At 34.6% G+C, this 16,356-nt stretch overlaps 1 protein-coding gene across 11 annotated transcripts in view; it reads left to right on the forward strand.

Annotated features, from left to right (window-relative positions):
- Positions 1-16,356, forward strand: part of CUNH14orf39 (chromosome unknown C14orf39 homolog) — an 89,625-nt gene that overhangs the window by 49,067 nt on the left and 24,202 nt on the right. For 10 of the 11 annotated variants that reach the window (XM_033187840.1, XM_033187836.1, XM_033187839.1 and 7 more), the window contains 5 exons: positions 3,450-3,535; positions 3,631-3,689; positions 10,557-10,621; positions 12,499-12,674; positions 14,479-14,623. In XM_033187840.1, coding sequence (XP_033043731.1) covers positions 3,450-3,535; positions 3,631-3,689; positions 10,557-10,621; positions 12,499-12,674; positions 14,479-14,623 — 531 coding nt within the window. The remainder of the gene's footprint in view (positions 1-3,449; positions 3,536-3,630; positions 3,690-10,556; positions 10,622-12,498; positions 12,675-14,478; positions 14,624-16,356) is intronic. The other variant, XM_033187833.1, reaches the window with a different exon arrangement.

Below are 16,356 nucleotides of genomic sequence, written 5' to 3' on the forward strand. Positions count from 1 at the left end.
ACAACTTGACATTGAGACTGAAAAAAAAGAAAATATATCAGGCAAATGCAAACAAAAACAAGGCAGATGTAACAATGTTGTATGAAATAGAGTTCAGGGTGAAAAGCATTAATGGGGTAAATATATTTCATATTTTTAAAAAGAACAATTTACCAAGAAATTATAAAAACCACAATGTGCTAAATTATTTCAAGTTTCAGAATATGTAAAGCCGAATTTGACAGACTTTCTTTTTTTTTTTTTTGAGACAGTCTCACTCTGTCGCCCAGGCTGGAGTGCAGTGGCCGGATCTCAGCTCACTGAAAGCTCCACCTCCCGGGTTTACGCTATTCTCCTGCCTCAGCCTCCCGAGTAGCTGGGACTACAGGCGCCTGCCACCTCGCCCGGCTAGTTTTTTGCATTTTTTAGTTGAGACGGGGTTTCACCGGGTTAGCCGGGATGGTCTCGATCTCCTGACCTCGTGATCCGCCCGTCTCGGCCTCCCAAAGTGCTGGGATTACAGGTTTGAGCCACCGCGCCTGGCAACAGACTTTCAAAGAAATGGTTAAATACACAGTTAAAACAAGAAGCTTAATATAGTCTCTCAAAAAAAAGTACTGATTGTGAGTTTAGGAGTTGAGTTTGGCTATATGTGAAACAATATAAAACCAAACCAGTGAAATAATAGCATCTTAAACAAGATAAACGTGAATTTTTCTCTTACTTGCCATAAAATTCTAAAGTAGGTGATTCAGATTCAGGACTGATAGCAACATCTCAACAATGTCGTTATTTCTCAAGCTTCATGTATGTTTTTTTTTTCCTGCAATTTTTCATGCTATGCTTTTACCTTTAGGTCACTTCATGGTCAGAAGGTAACTATGTAAATTTGCCATCATATCTGCCTTCCAGGCAGGAAAGAAAAAGCGGAGAAGGGTCAGCTGAGTCAGCCCCATTTTTAAGGATTTTTCCTAGAAGCTCCGTAAACAATTTATGATATCATTTCATTGGCCAGAACTTGGTCACTTGGGTACCTCTATCTGCAGAAGAGGTTGGGAAACAGGGTTTTTTGTTTGTTTCTTTGGTTTTTAAAGTAGAACGCAAGGAGAAATTAGATTTTGGATAAGACAGGCAAATGGCAGTTTCTGCCACAGAGGTATATCAAATGGGTGAAAAATAAATAAGAATTTAGGGAATCTGAATAGCAGAATTAGCAAACTTTGTGCTCAACATACACAGAATACAGTTAAGTTTTTATTTGCAATATTAACCAAAATTGACCCATTACTAGAATAAACAGTATATCTCAATGAATTTTAGAAAGTTGCTATTTTTACTTACTATAATTTAAAAAATACAAGTCAAACACAAAGATAGCCCTCCCCCAAAAACTAGCAAGATAAAGAGGGGGATCTGTATGGCCATATGTCAAAATGTCCGTTATTTTTCTTCTTTCCTTGAGGTATAATTCATATACCATGAAAGTTACCACTTGAAAGTGTAGATTTAGTGGTTTTTAGTATATCATAAGGTTGTGTAACCATTATCACTCTAATTCCAGAATATTTCCATCACACGAAACATTTGTAAATATTATCAAAACATAGTAATTATAACAGTGTGGTGAAGGAAAAAGACAAAGTGATCAACAGACTACATAAAAATAAAAACTTATATGTGACAAAAGACACTAACAAAGTTAAAAGAGAATAACAAAATGAGCAAAATATTGGTATCCACAATGTATACTATATAAAGAAGTACATAATAACTCTTACAAATTAATAAAGAGATAATAAAAATAGACAAAAAATAAGAAGGCAGTTTATAAAAAAGGAAAGCCAAAGGATCACTAAACATAACAAGATGCCAGACCCCAGAAGTACAGGGAAATGCAAATTAAACCATTGAAATCTCTGGCTTTACCTATCAGGTTAGCAGACTTAAAATATTTGCTTGGTAATATTTAGTGAGGTCAAGAATAGTGGAAGTGTAATTTGGTACAACCACTTTGGAGGGCTGATTCACAATATAAATTTATTACAAATAAAAATGTATATAGTTAGCAGTTCTACTACTTGACATCTACTCGAAACAAATATTTGAAATATTTATACAGGTATTTGTACCAGGAGACATATACAGACATGTATTCTCCTTGCAGGTGTGTCCAATCTTTTGACTTGCCTGGGCCACACTGGAAAAAGAGAATTGTATTGGGCCACACATAAAATACACTAACACTAACAATAGCTGATGAGCTAAAAAATAAATAAATAAAATAAAACCTTGAAAAAAATCTCATGTTTTAAGAAAGTTTACAAATTTGTATTGGGCTGCAGTCAGAGCCGTTTTGGAACTCATGCAGCCTGCAGGCCGTAGGTTGAACAAGCTTGGTTTAAAGCATACATCAAAACAGTAGCATCACTTGTTCTTTAAAGGAGGTTGACACTTTTTCTTACAGTTGAAGAGCACAGAAAGATGACAGAATTAAGATCAGTGTCTGTTATAGCAAAAATAAATGAGATAAACTTTTCTGTTAAAACTATATTTTCATTTTGAGTCAAATAACAAAAAGCAGGGACTCTTTAAAATGAGTGATTCAAGGAGAACAAAAGGCTTGAAACAAACATTAATAAAACAATGGTTTAGATATTAATATTAAACAATTTGTTTTTGAGACAAAGTCTTGCTGTGTCACTTCCAGGTTGGAGTGTAGTGGCATGATCATGGCTCACTGTAGCCTTGAAATCCTGGGCTCGATGGATCATCCCACCTCAATCCCACCCTTGCTCCCCCCACTGCCAGTAGCTAGGACATCAGGCTACCAAATTCAGCTAATTTTTAAATTTTTTGTAGAGATGGGGTCTCGCTATGTTGTACAGGCTGGTCTTGAACTCCTGGTGCTCAAGTGATCCTCTGGCCTCAGTCCCTGAAGGTATTGAGATTACAGGCATAAATCACCACTCCCAGCTAGATATTAATATTAAACAATTAAAGGTTAAAATGGAATAATAGCTCTTTTATATGTATATAAAAAGGAAAGTTTCAGCTTTTAATCTTTTACTCTACTGTTTTGTTTTCCTGTGTTAATTTGAGAGTTAATAGAGAATGGAGGGACACAGAAATCAGATAATCAATTGAGAAAATGGTAAGATTTAGTTGATGAGTCATGAATATGGGTGGTATAAATTTTAAAAGGCTTATCTTAAATACAGAAATACTACAAAGATCATTACTATACTTGTCAAAAACATTAAATTCTTAAACTTTTTTGTTTCTCAGCATTTGACTTAATGTTTTGTATGTAGTGGTTTCAGTTAATGTGTGTAGTTGTTGATGTTGATAGTGATGGTAATGATGGTAAGGATGAAATGCTAACGAAATGAGAGTTCTGAGTTGCTATGACAAGGAAAAAATTTTTTATTGCTTTATATAGCCAAGTCAGATGCTTAATTTCTTTCTTTCAGATATTTAATGACTCTGCTGTGGATAACCATTCAAAATGTTCACATATTACGGCTATCAAAAGTTCACAAAAGTTTATGCAAGTCAGGTAACTTTTAAAAATAAGAAAATGCTTTAACCTCTGAAATAATTTATGGATATCAACTCAGAAAAAATACAAAAATTGTATTTATTCTATTTTAGATTGTTAACTCCACAGAAAAAATCAAATTCCAATCAGTGGTTTGAAAAAGGAGATAAAGGTATTTGCCGTTTATATTTTTTTCTAAGAAGTGGGGGTAACAAATTATATCAGGCTTTTATATTAGTCAAATAAATTGTTGGCATTATTTGCATCTCTGGTTAACTGACCATGCATGCCAGGCTTTAAAATACATCTTCCCTAAATATAAAACAAATACATTTTATTGTAGAATATTATGAAAACAAGTGAAGGAGACATAAAATCCTTTACAGACAAGCAAATGCTTAGAGATTTTGTCACCACCAGGCCTGCCCTACAAGAGATCCTGAAGGAAGCACTAAACATGGAAAGGAACAACCGGTACTAGCCATTGCAAAAACATGCCAAAATGTAAAGACCATCAGTGCTAGGAAGAAACTGCATCAATTAATGTGCAAAATAACCAGCTAATATCATAATGACAGGATCAAGTTCACACATAACAATATTAACCTTAAATGTAAATGGACTAAATGGTCCAATTGAAAGACACAGACTGGCAAATTGGATAAAGACTCAAGACCCATCAATTTGCTGTATTCAGGAGACCCATCTCACATGCAGAGACACACATAGGCTCAAAATAAAGAGACGGAGGAAGATCTACCAAGCAAATGGAAAACAAAAAAGGCATGGGTTGTAATCCTAGTCTCTGATAAAACAGACTTTAAGCCAACAAACATCAAAAGAGACAAAGAAGACCATTACATAATGGTAAAGGGATCAATTCAACAAGAAGAGATAACTATCTAAAATATATATGCACCCAATACAGGAGCATCCAGATTCATAAAGCAAGTCCTTAGAGACTTAAAAGAGACTTAGACTCCCACACAATAATAATGGGAGACTTTAACACCCCACTGTCAACATTAGACAGATCAACAAGACAGAAAGTTAACAAGGATATCAAGGAATTGAACTCAACTCTGCACCAAGCGGACCTAATAGACATCTAGAGAACTCTCCACCCCAAATCAACAGAATATACATTCTTCTCAGCACCACATCGCACTTATTCCAAAATTGACCACATAGTTGGAAGTAAAGCACTCCTTAGCAAATGTCAAAGAACAGAAATTATAACAAACTGTCTCTCAGACCACAGTGCAATCAAACTAGAACTCAGGACTAAGAAACTCAATCAAAACCATTCAACTATATGGAAACTGAACAACCTGCTCCTGAATGACTACTGGGTACATAATGAAATGAAGGCAGAAATAAAGATGTTCTTTGAAACCAATGAGAACAAAGATACAACATACCAGAATCTCTGGGACACATTTAAAGCAGTGTGTAGAGGGAAATTTATAGCACTAAATGCCCACCAGAGAAAGCAGGAAAGATCTAAAATTGACACTCTAACATCGCAATTAAAAGAACTGGAGAAGCAAGAGCAAACACATTCAAAAGCTAGCAGAAGGCAAGAAATAACTAAGATCAGAGCAAAACTGAAGGAGATAGAGACACAAAAACCCTTCAAAAATCAATGAATCCAAGAGCTGGTTTTTTTAAAAGATCAACAAAATTGATAGACTGCTAGCAAGACTAATAAAGAAGAAAAGAGAGAAGAATCAAATAGACACAATAAAAAATAAGGGGGATATCACCACCGATGCCACAGAAATACAAACTACCATCAGAGAATACTATAAACCCTCTACACAAATAAACTAGAAAACCCAGAAGAAATGGATAAATTCCTGGACACATATACTCTCCCAAGACTAAACCAGGAAGAAATTGAATCCTTGAATAGACCAATAGCAGACTCTGAAATTGAGGCAATAATTAACAGCCTACCAGCCAGAAAAAGTCCACGACCAGATTCACAGCCGAATTCTACCAGAGGTACAAGGAGGAGCTGGTACCATTCCTTCTGAAACTATTCCAATCAATAGAAAAAGAGGGAATCCTCCCTCACTCATTTTATGAGGCCAACATCGTCCTGATACCAAAACCTGGCAGAGACACAACAAAAAAAGAGAATTTTAGACCAACATCCCTGATGAACATCGATGCAAAAATCATCAATAAAATACTGGCAAACCGAATCCAGCAGCACATCAAAAAGCTTATCCACCATGATCAAGTGGGCTTCATCCCTGGGATGCAAGGCTGGTTCAACATACGCAAATCAATAAATGTAATCCAGCATATAAACAGAACCAAAGACAAAAACCACATGATTATCTCAATAGATGCAGAAAAGGCCTTTGACAAAATTCAACACCCCTTCATGAAAAACTCTCAATAAACTAGGTATTGATGGAACATATCTCAAAATAATAAGAGCTATTTATGACAAACCCACAGCCAATATCATACTGAATGGGCAAAAACTGGAAGCATTCCCTTTGAAAACTGGCACAAGACAAGGATGCCCTCTCTCACCACTCCTATTCAACATAGTGTTGGAAGTTCTGGCCAGGGCAATCAGGCAAGAGAAAGAAATAAAGGGTATTCAATTAGGAAAAGAAGAAGTCAAATTGTCCCATTTGCAGATGACATGATTATATATTTAGAAAACGCCATCATCTCAGCCCAAAATCTCCTTAACAAGCAACTTCAGCAAAGTCTCAGGATACAAAATCAAAGTGCAAAAACCACAAGCATTCTTATACACCAATAACAGCCAAACAGAGAGTCAAATCATGAATGAACTCACATTCACAGTTGCTACAAAGAGAATAAAATACCTAGGAATTCAACTTACAAGGGATGTGAAGGACCTCTTCAAGGAGAACTACAAACCACTGCTCAGTGAAATAAAAGAAGACATAAACAAATGGAAGAACATACGATACTCATGGATAGGAAGAATCAATGTTGTGAAAATGGCCATACTGCCCAAGGTAATTTATGGCTTCAATGCCATCCCCATTAAGCTACCAATGACTTTCTTCACATAATTGGAAAAAACTGCTTTAAAGTTCATATGGAACCAAAAAAGAGCCTGCATTGCCAAGACAATCCTAAGCCAAAAGAACAAAGCTGGAGGCATCATGCTACCTGACTTCAAACTATACTACAAGGCAACAGTAACCAAAACAGCATGGTACTGGTACCAAAACAGAGGTATAGACCAGTGGAACAGAACAGGGCCCTCAGAAATAATACCCTACATCTACAGCCATCTGATATTTGACAAACCTGACAAAAACAAGAAAGGGAGAAACAATTCCCTATTTAATAAATGGTACTGGGAAAATTAGCTAGCCATAAGTAGAAAGCTGAAACTGGATCCTTTCCTTACTCCTTATACGAAGATTAATTCAAGATGGATTAGAGACTTAAATGTTAGACCTAAAACCATAAAAACTCTAGAGGAAAACCTAGGTAATACCATTCAGGACATAGGCATGGGCAAGGTCTTCATGTCTAAAACACCAAAAGTAATGGCAACAAAAGCCAAAATTGACAAATGGGATCTAATTAAACTAAAGAGCTTCTGCACAGCAAAAGAAACTACCATCAGAGTGAATGGGCAACCTACAGAATGGGAGAAAATTTTTGCAATCTACTCATCTGCAAATCTACTCATCTGACTCATCCAGAACCTACAAGGAACCCAAACAAATTTACAAGAAAAAAACAAACAACCCCATCAAAAAGTGGGCAAAGGATATGAAGAGACAGTTCTCAAAAGAAGACATTTATACAACCAACAGACACATGAAAAAATGCTCATCATCACTCACCATCAGAGAAATGCAAATCAAAACCACAATGAGATACCGTCTCACACCAGTTAGAATGGCAATCATTAAAAAGTCAGGAAACAACAGATCCTGGAGAGGATGTGGAGAAATAGGAACACTTTTACAGTGTTGGTGGGATTGTAAACTCGTTCAACCATTGTGGAAGACAGTGTGGCAATTCCTCAAGGATCTAGAACTAGAAATACCATTTGACCCAGCCATCCCATTACTGGGTATATACCCAAAGGATTATAAATCATGCTGCTATAAAGACACATGCACACGTATGTTTATTGCGGCACTATTCACAATAGCAAAGGCTTGGAATCAACCCAAATGTCCATCACTGACAGACTGGATAAAGAAAATGTGGTACATATACACCATGGAATACTATGCAGCCATAAAAAAGGATGAGTTTGTGTCCTTTGTTGGGACATGGATGAAGCTGGAAGCCATCATTCTCAGCAAACTATCGCAAGAACAGAAAACCAGACACCGCATGTTCTCACTCATAGGCGGGAATTGAACAATGAGATCACTTGGACACAGGAAGAGGAACATCACACACTGGGGCCTATTGTGGGGAGGGGGGAGGGGGGAGTGATAGCATTAGGAGATATACCTAATGTAAATGATGAGTTAATGGGTGCAGCACACCTACATGGCACATGTATACATATGTAACAAACCTGCACGTTGTGCACATGTACCCTAGAACTTAAAGTATATAAAAACAAAAGAATATTTGGAAAACAAAAAAGATATAAAGAAAACAAAAATATCATCACTCAGACATAACTGAACATCATAAATACTGTCGTATACCGTTTTTTCTATGCATTTTTATTCTTTTTTCCTCCAAGTTTGAATCATATTATATACATAATTTTTTATTCTTTTTTCCCACTTGATATACTATTTAGGTTATTTCTCTATGTCAGTAAATAGATTTTATTTGTAATGATTGTATAATGTTCCATTGTATGGATATGCCGTAATTTATTTAGTCATTCTTTCACGTGGAATATTTTGGGTTTTTTTTTTTTTTTCAGTTTTTTTGCTATTATAAATAATGCCTCCATATTCTTTTACATTAATCTTTTAAAACTTTGGACTATTTTCTTTGAATAAAGTTACTGAAGGATCACAGGATATATATATGAGTTTATCATCCCCACGTCATCTAGCTTTTCTAACTTTGACACACCCTTGAAAATATGAACTAATTCGCTGTATGTATATACACACACATGTGTATACATGTATGTATATGTATATTAACATAATGGTGAATGTATATATAACATATACCACACAGATGGATTTTTTTTTGTAAACTAGTAATGCATAACAATTGCTCTATTAAAGTATATAAAAGTCTATATCTCTTTTTGTCTCATAACTGACTTTTGTTTTGAAGTTTTAAAAATGCCTTATTCTGATAGCACGAAATGGATGTATATTTAGAATGTTCATTTAATATACTATGAGTCTTTTTGTCACACTCAGTATAGGATTCACCCAACACAGTATGCTTAATCCACAAAGATGCTCCTTCTGAGAGAAAAAAATTATATATTACCTGTGCAGGTGATCTGTTTCACCTGTTTATAATCTATATATGCCAAGCTGACAGAGTGTTTGACAAGGAGGAATAGCCAATCTCTAGGAATATGGGGAAATGCACATATCTCACATAGCCCTACCTGCTGTGGAGCATGTATAGTGAGGCTTCATACCCAAGAATGAATATAATTATTTTGAAATTAAAAAAATTTTTTCAATAATTTTCAAACCCAGCTTTTGAAGAAATTAATATGTGGTAAAAATAATACTTATGACTTAAATGTAAGAGACAAAAAGTGTAAAATTCTCAGAAGATCAAATAGAAGATCATCTTCATGACTTCAAGATAGGAAAGGATTTCTCAAGCATTAAAAAGTCCAATCATGAAAGAAAGATGGAGAAATTTGGCAATATTAAAATATAGAATTCCTGTTTATCAAAAGATACCATAAAAAGAGTACAAGAGCAAATAATATATTTGAAGTACATAAAACTTTCAAAAGAGTCGTTTCCAAAATTTGTAAAGCAGTTCTATAGATGAAGAAGAAAAAAGCAGACAACCCAATTAGAAATATGTGCAAGGTATGAAAGTATACACTTTAGAAAAGAGAACCTTTTGTGGCAGATAAACGTATGAAAATCAGGTAACTCAAAATAAAACTACAGTGAGGTATCATTACACATCCACCAGTTTAGCAAAATTCAAAAAGTCTAACAATACTAAGTAGGAGAATGTAGAACAATAGGAATTCTCATAAACTATTGGTGGGAACTCCATTAATAAATGACTACATATTGAGACCATACCTAAATTATAATTGGAGCTAATCATTTTGTCTGGTGATATTGAATGATTTCCTGGAGTAATTCAGAATGACAGATTACCACAAAAAATTGGTACAACTGTTCGGAAAAATTTGGCATCTAGTAAAATTAGAGATATACATACCCCATACCTCATAGTTCCAATCCTAGGTATATACTAGAGAAATAGAAGTACATACATGCAAGGATATATGTAAAAGAATGTTCATAATATCATTGATTGTACATGAAAGCAGAAACACTTCAAATATCCATTTGCAATAGAATGGATAGATATATTGTGTTTGTGCAATGGAATACTTTACATCAGTAAAAATAAGAGAACTGTGTCTTTGTGCAATAATATGGATGCATCTTACAAGCATATGCAAAACAAAAAACCAAAACATAAGAGCATACATATGTTATTATATAACATTTAAAACAGGAAAAATAGGCTATATTATTTAGATGATAAAACAAAGCAAACTAAGGAAATGATTGTCACAAAAGTCAGGATAGTGATTACCTCTGAGGAGCAAGACTTGGTGAATGTGAAACCTTTTAGAGTGCTCATGATGTTGGATTTCTTTACCTGGGTAAAGAAACATGGGTATTCTCTTTATAATTTTGTTTGTTAAACTGTTTATATTTTTTATTCTCTTATCTGTATGTATTATGTTGAACCATATGAACTTGCCATTTTTGCAGGTTAAAACAGCTAAATATTAGCTATTTCAAATGGCTCTAATGTTTTATTTTACCATATAATTACAAAAAGAGAAAAATAGTTTGTTCTTATATGACAGCAGATGCTGAGTATGGAGATAAAGGGACAGTAAGACAAGTAAGAGAATCAAAATGTACTTCACAAGTAAGTCAAATATTTTATTTCTAATTTCTAAGCAAAAATTCCAATTTAAAATATTATGACTAAATTTCAGATTTAGTACAATGATTTATGTGGTTTATGTGAGATGTTGTCAGCTTGGTGATCAGGTTTCTAGAGAGTTACAGATTCTGTTTTTCAGATTAAAAGATGAAGCCACAAACATTTTATATGAAAATATACAAAAATATATTATTCAGCCATGAAAAAGAGTGAAATTTAGTTATTTGCAGCAACATGGATGGAACTGGTGGTCATTATGTTAAGCAAAATAAAACAAGCACAGAAAGACAAATATCACATCTTCTCACTCATATGTGGGAGCTAAAAAAGCGAGTTTCAAGATGATACAGTATAGATTGGTGGTTACCAGAGTCCAGGAAGGGTAGTGGGGAAGGCGGAATGTAGAGAAGCTGATTAATGGATGCAACTATATAGTTTGATAAAAGAAATAAGGCCTTGTGTTAGATAGATCAGTATAGTGACTACAGCTTACAGCCATCTATTGTACCTGTCAAAATAGCTAGAAGAGAATAAGTCAAAGTTTCTAGCATGAAGAAAAGACAAATATTTAAGGTGATGGATATCCCAACTACACTGATTTGATATTTACAAATTACATGAATGTGTTAAATTATCACATGCATCCCAAAACTATGTAAACTATTATGCATCAATAAATTTTTTTTTTTTTTTTTTTGAGACGGAGTCTTGCTCTGTCGCCCAGGCTGGAGTGCAGTGGCCAGATCTCGGCTCACCGCAAGCTCCGCCTCCCAGGTTTACGCCATTCTCCTGCCTCAGCCTCCCGAGTAGCTGGGACTACAGGCGCCTGCCACCTCGCCCGGCTAGTTTTTTGTATTTTTTAGTAGAGACGGGGTTTCACCATGTTAGCCAGGATGGTCTCAATCTCCTGACCTCGTGATCCGCCCGTCTCGGCCTCCCAAAGTGCTGGGATTACAGGCTTGAGCCACCGCGCCCGGCCAAATTTTTTAAAAAATTAAAAAACATATACAAAAAGTTATCATTAGTAAGTGACAGTGTATCTTGACCACAACTAAATAATGATTGATGAAAGTAATTTTGTTTGGTAAGATTGAATGATTCACCACGGCAATTCAAGAGCAGTGGTTGCCATAAAAGTATCTTGAAAGCATTATTTAAATAGTGGAACACTTTCCTGATGATAGATGTAAACAATGTATATCAAGTTCAGTCTAACTATTAAAAGTTAAAATAAGAGAAACATCAAGTAGTATTTTGCTGTAAAGAAACACAAGCAATAAGCACATTTTTTGATGAAGGGACCCCGATTATTTCTGTAATGGGATTTGGCATAACAAGCATATTTGACAAATCATATCTCTATTCTACAAAATGACATAAAGGAAAATTAGTATTCAGATTCTCAATTATTGTAGAGAAAGCATAACAGATTTGTAAGGTCAAAAAAGTGTGAAAATGAAATTAATCAGCGAGAGCGAGATTGCTTAAAAGTACATCATTTTTCACTTTCAAGGAGATAGCATATGTAATTGTTCACCCAAAGAGCATATTGTGGAAATTTTAAAAGAAAAATCATTCCTAATCATTTTTTTCATCAATTCCAATATGTTCTGGCTGTCATTTACTTTTTCAGGTAGGAGTGGAAGATGGAACTGGAAAGAAAAGAAAAAATCGGATAAATATTTATTTTTCTATATTTTGGTATATGTTTTAGTATCACTTTCACCAGTTATTCTTATTTCACTTATTTTGTCTGTGAAATGTTAACATCATGGATTAATAAGGTATTTTCCTCATGCATTTTTATGTGTGTCATTTATGCCACAGCATTTGTTTTTTATGTTACTTTGAATTTGCAGGCTATATATACTGAACATTTTGGGAAGCCAATAGAAAATGATAGTGACGAAGAAGAGAGAGCTGAGAATTTTCCACGAACATCTGAAATTCCTATATTTTTAGGAACTCCTGAAGCTGTGAAAGCATCTGAGTCATTGGAGAAAATAAAATTCCCTAAAACCCCCCCATTCGAAATGTAGGATTTTAATTAATAACTACTGTTAAATTATCTGTGTGTTGAATTATATAAATAACTGTTAGGAATAGTAAGATGCCTAGTACCTGTAACTTTAACAAATTTTTATCATGTAGTATTTCAGACATACAAAGAAGACCCTCACCCTGTTTTAACAATTATTAATACCCTGCTGTTCCTGTTTCATAGACCCTCTTCCCCATTTTTCCTGCAACATTTAGCTGAAGATGGCATAAATCCCATGTACTTATAAAGCAATAGTGTGTAGATTTAAGATTTTTCCAAAGGATAAAGAAAATTTAAAATGTCAAGCTAAGCCTAGCATAGAGGCATGTGCCTGCAGTCCCAGCTATTTGGGACACTAAGGGAGGAGGATTCCTTGAGCCCAGGAATTTGAATCCAGCCTGAGCAACATAGTGAGACTCTATTTAAAAAAAAAAAAGTCAAGCTAAAAAGCTGTTGTCACATATGGTAGAATGTAGACTTATCATCAATTAATGTTCCGTCAGTCATTTCTTCATATGTTGTAGTGTCTGAAGCAAGACTTGCCGTTTCTATTAAGCAAGCTCTTTAGGCATAAATATCGCTCACATGATTATTAAATTTTGGAAACCACATATTTGTAGTTTGCCGCCAAGAAAATAGTGCTGTACTTAACCTTTCTGTTTAGTCCATCCTCCTCCTTAACACTGAACCCTGAGGTTTCTCTAAAACATATGTCAAGCAGATTTCACTTCATGAGGGTTGTTTTGCATCAGACCTGTGCTCTACTTCCGCATTTTAAATTGCTAATAAGAGTTACTGATTTGAATGTCATGATGTTAACTCAAGCACAGCGCATTCAAAATGGAACCTGTCATCAAACCTGAGAACTGTGAAAGAATGTGAGCTCATACGCTAAAACCTCTCTCCATGGATGAGAAAACTATGATCTGTAAAGTTAAGTGACTCATTCACGGTAATAGAGATAGTTATGACAGTATCATCAGATTTCTATTAAATTTAACAAACACTTAACAAAATGTGTTAAGGCACTGCTCTAGACATTTTATAAATACTGCTCATTTAATTTTCACACCAACCTTATTAGGTGTAGGTACATTATTATCCTTATTTTACAGAAGAGGAAACAGAATCACAGGTGATACAACTAATCAACATTAGAATAGAAATTTAAGCCCAGGCCGTTCTGGCTCTAGAATCCATGCTTTTAACCACTGGTATAAACTGTCTTGTCTAATTATTTTTCCCAAATCATATTATAATTTGACTTCCTTATACATCACTGTAATGGCTGGCTTCTCATCAACACTAAAATCTTGTCACTGGCATTCAAAATCTTGAAGACAGTACAGTGTCAAGGTTAAGAGCTTGGACTTTGAACTGGGATTGCTGCATTCACCTGCCACTTCTGGTACTTGTTATTCTTTTAAGCAAATCATTTAACCTTTCTATGCTTCAAAATTCCCTACTGTAAAATGGAAGTGATAGTAACAGTACCTATTTCATAGGGTTCTTGTGAAGAATAAGTAAGTTATGCCTATGGAAGAACCTAGAATAGAGCCTGACACTATATTCACAGTAGGTTTTCATAGTTATTATCCCCAAATTGATTGTTCTACTTTATTTAACATTAGTCTCCACCTCATACAATCCTTTCTCCATAGGATTGTCACTTCAATAACTACTTCCTATGTTTCCCTACTGTGCTAATTCTCACTTCTATGCTGTTGCTTGTGATGCTTACCAGTATTCAGTGTTTAATAATAGATTTTTAACGTTTTGATGATTTCTTATTTCTCAGTAACAGAAATAGAAATGCAGTACCTGAAGTTCAAACACAAAAGGAATCCCCTGGACTTTCTTTTCTTATGAGTTATACTTCTAGATCACCTGGATTGAATTTATTTGATTCTTCTGTATTTGATACAGAAATCTCATCAGATCAGGTAATATGAGAAGCCAAAAGTTTTATTTCTAAAAATTGTGCTCTGGAACTTTGAGTAATTTTAGTTCTTTAATACAAAACTGTCTTGGGGCAGATTATCAACAGAAGCATTTAAAAAAAGTTCTGAGTATTGATAGTATGACAAAGTTCTCTATTACCTTTTTGTTTTCAACTTCGAATGCCTCATATTGACATCTGTTCATTAAAAACTGATCTCAGGATAGGGATAATTTAAATTACAGCTAAAGGCAGTTTAAAAAATGAATTTGACTTGATAGTTAATGTGTCTCACTTTCAGACAAACTAGAATTCTCAACATAAAAATATTCCATATTATAAATTGGTCTTTTCAACTACATGTGTATACATAGCAGCATTATCACTGGTTAATTTTAAAAGACCTAATATTGGTTTCTACTGTTCAGTGATATGAATCATGATAAAGTGCTTATTTCTATATGTAGAAATTAAAGCTGAAAACTAAGACATGCTTTATTCAAAAAGTAGAAACAATACAGTGTAGTGGTTAAAACTAGACTTTGAAGCCAGACTACTGAGATATGTACCAGATGTGGGATTTTGGGTAGGTGGCTTGGTTTCCTTATCTGTAAAATGAAATAATAACTATTATCATAGGGTTTGTGAGTATTAGAGTTTATACACATAAAGCACTTAGAAAAGTACCAACCACTTAATAATCCTACATAAATATCAATGTGATATGAATAATATTGTTATTGCTCATTTAAGTTAATTACATTTAGCCAATTTTATGTGGATTAGAATATTTTATTTGCATATCTCTGACATTAAATTGTTGAAATTACAAATTTATTGATGGATGATATAGTAACATACATGTTATAGTATTTTACATCTTCAACTTTTGTCTCATTTTTTATTTAAATGCTTATTTTATTTTTATTTTTATTTTTTTTTATTTTTATTTTTTTTTGGTGGGCTGTCCTTCTTTCATGACTTTTTTTTTTTTTTTATTATACTTTAAGTTCTAGGGTACATGTGCATGACGTTTATATCATGTATAACTCCCCAATGCAATCCCTCCCTCCTCCCCCCTCCCCATGATAGGCCCCAGTGTGTGATGTTCCCCTTCCCGAGTCCAAGTGATCTCATTGTTCAGTTCCCACCTATGAGTGAGAACATGCGGTGTTTGGTTTCTCTTCTTGTGATAGTTTGCTAAGAATGATGGTTTCCAGCTGCATCCATGTCCCTACAAAGGACGCAAACTCATCCTTTTTGATGGCTGCATAGTATTCCATGGTGTATATGTGCCACATTTTCTTAATCCAGTCTGTCACAGATGGACATTTGGGTTGATTCCAAGTCTTTGCTATTGTGAATAGTGCCGCAATAAACAAACGTGTGCATGTGTCTTTGTAGTAGAGTAATTTATAATCCTTTGGGTATATACCCAGTAGTGGGATGGCTGGGTCATATGGTACATCTAGTTCTAGATCTTTGAGGAATCGCCATACTGTTTTCCATAATGGTTGAACTAGTTTACAATCCCACCAACAGTGTAAAAGTGTTCCTATTTCTCCACATCCTCTCCAACACCTGTTGTTTCCTGACTTCTTAATGATTGCCATTCTAACTGGTGTGAGATGGTATCTCATTGTGGTTTTGATTTGCATTTCTCTGATGGCCAGTGATGATGAGCATTTTTTCATGTGTCTGTTGGCTGTATGGATGTCTTCTTTTGAGAAATGTCTG

Source organism: Trachypithecus francoisi, unplaced genomic scaffold (assembly GCF_009764315.1).
Source record: "Trachypithecus francoisi isolate TF-2019V2 unplaced genomic scaffold, Tfra_2.0 Lachesis_group3, whole genome shotgun sequence".
In the NCBI taxonomy this organism is placed as follows: Eukaryota; Metazoa; Chordata; class Mammalia; order Primates; family Cercopithecidae; genus Trachypithecus; species Trachypithecus francoisi.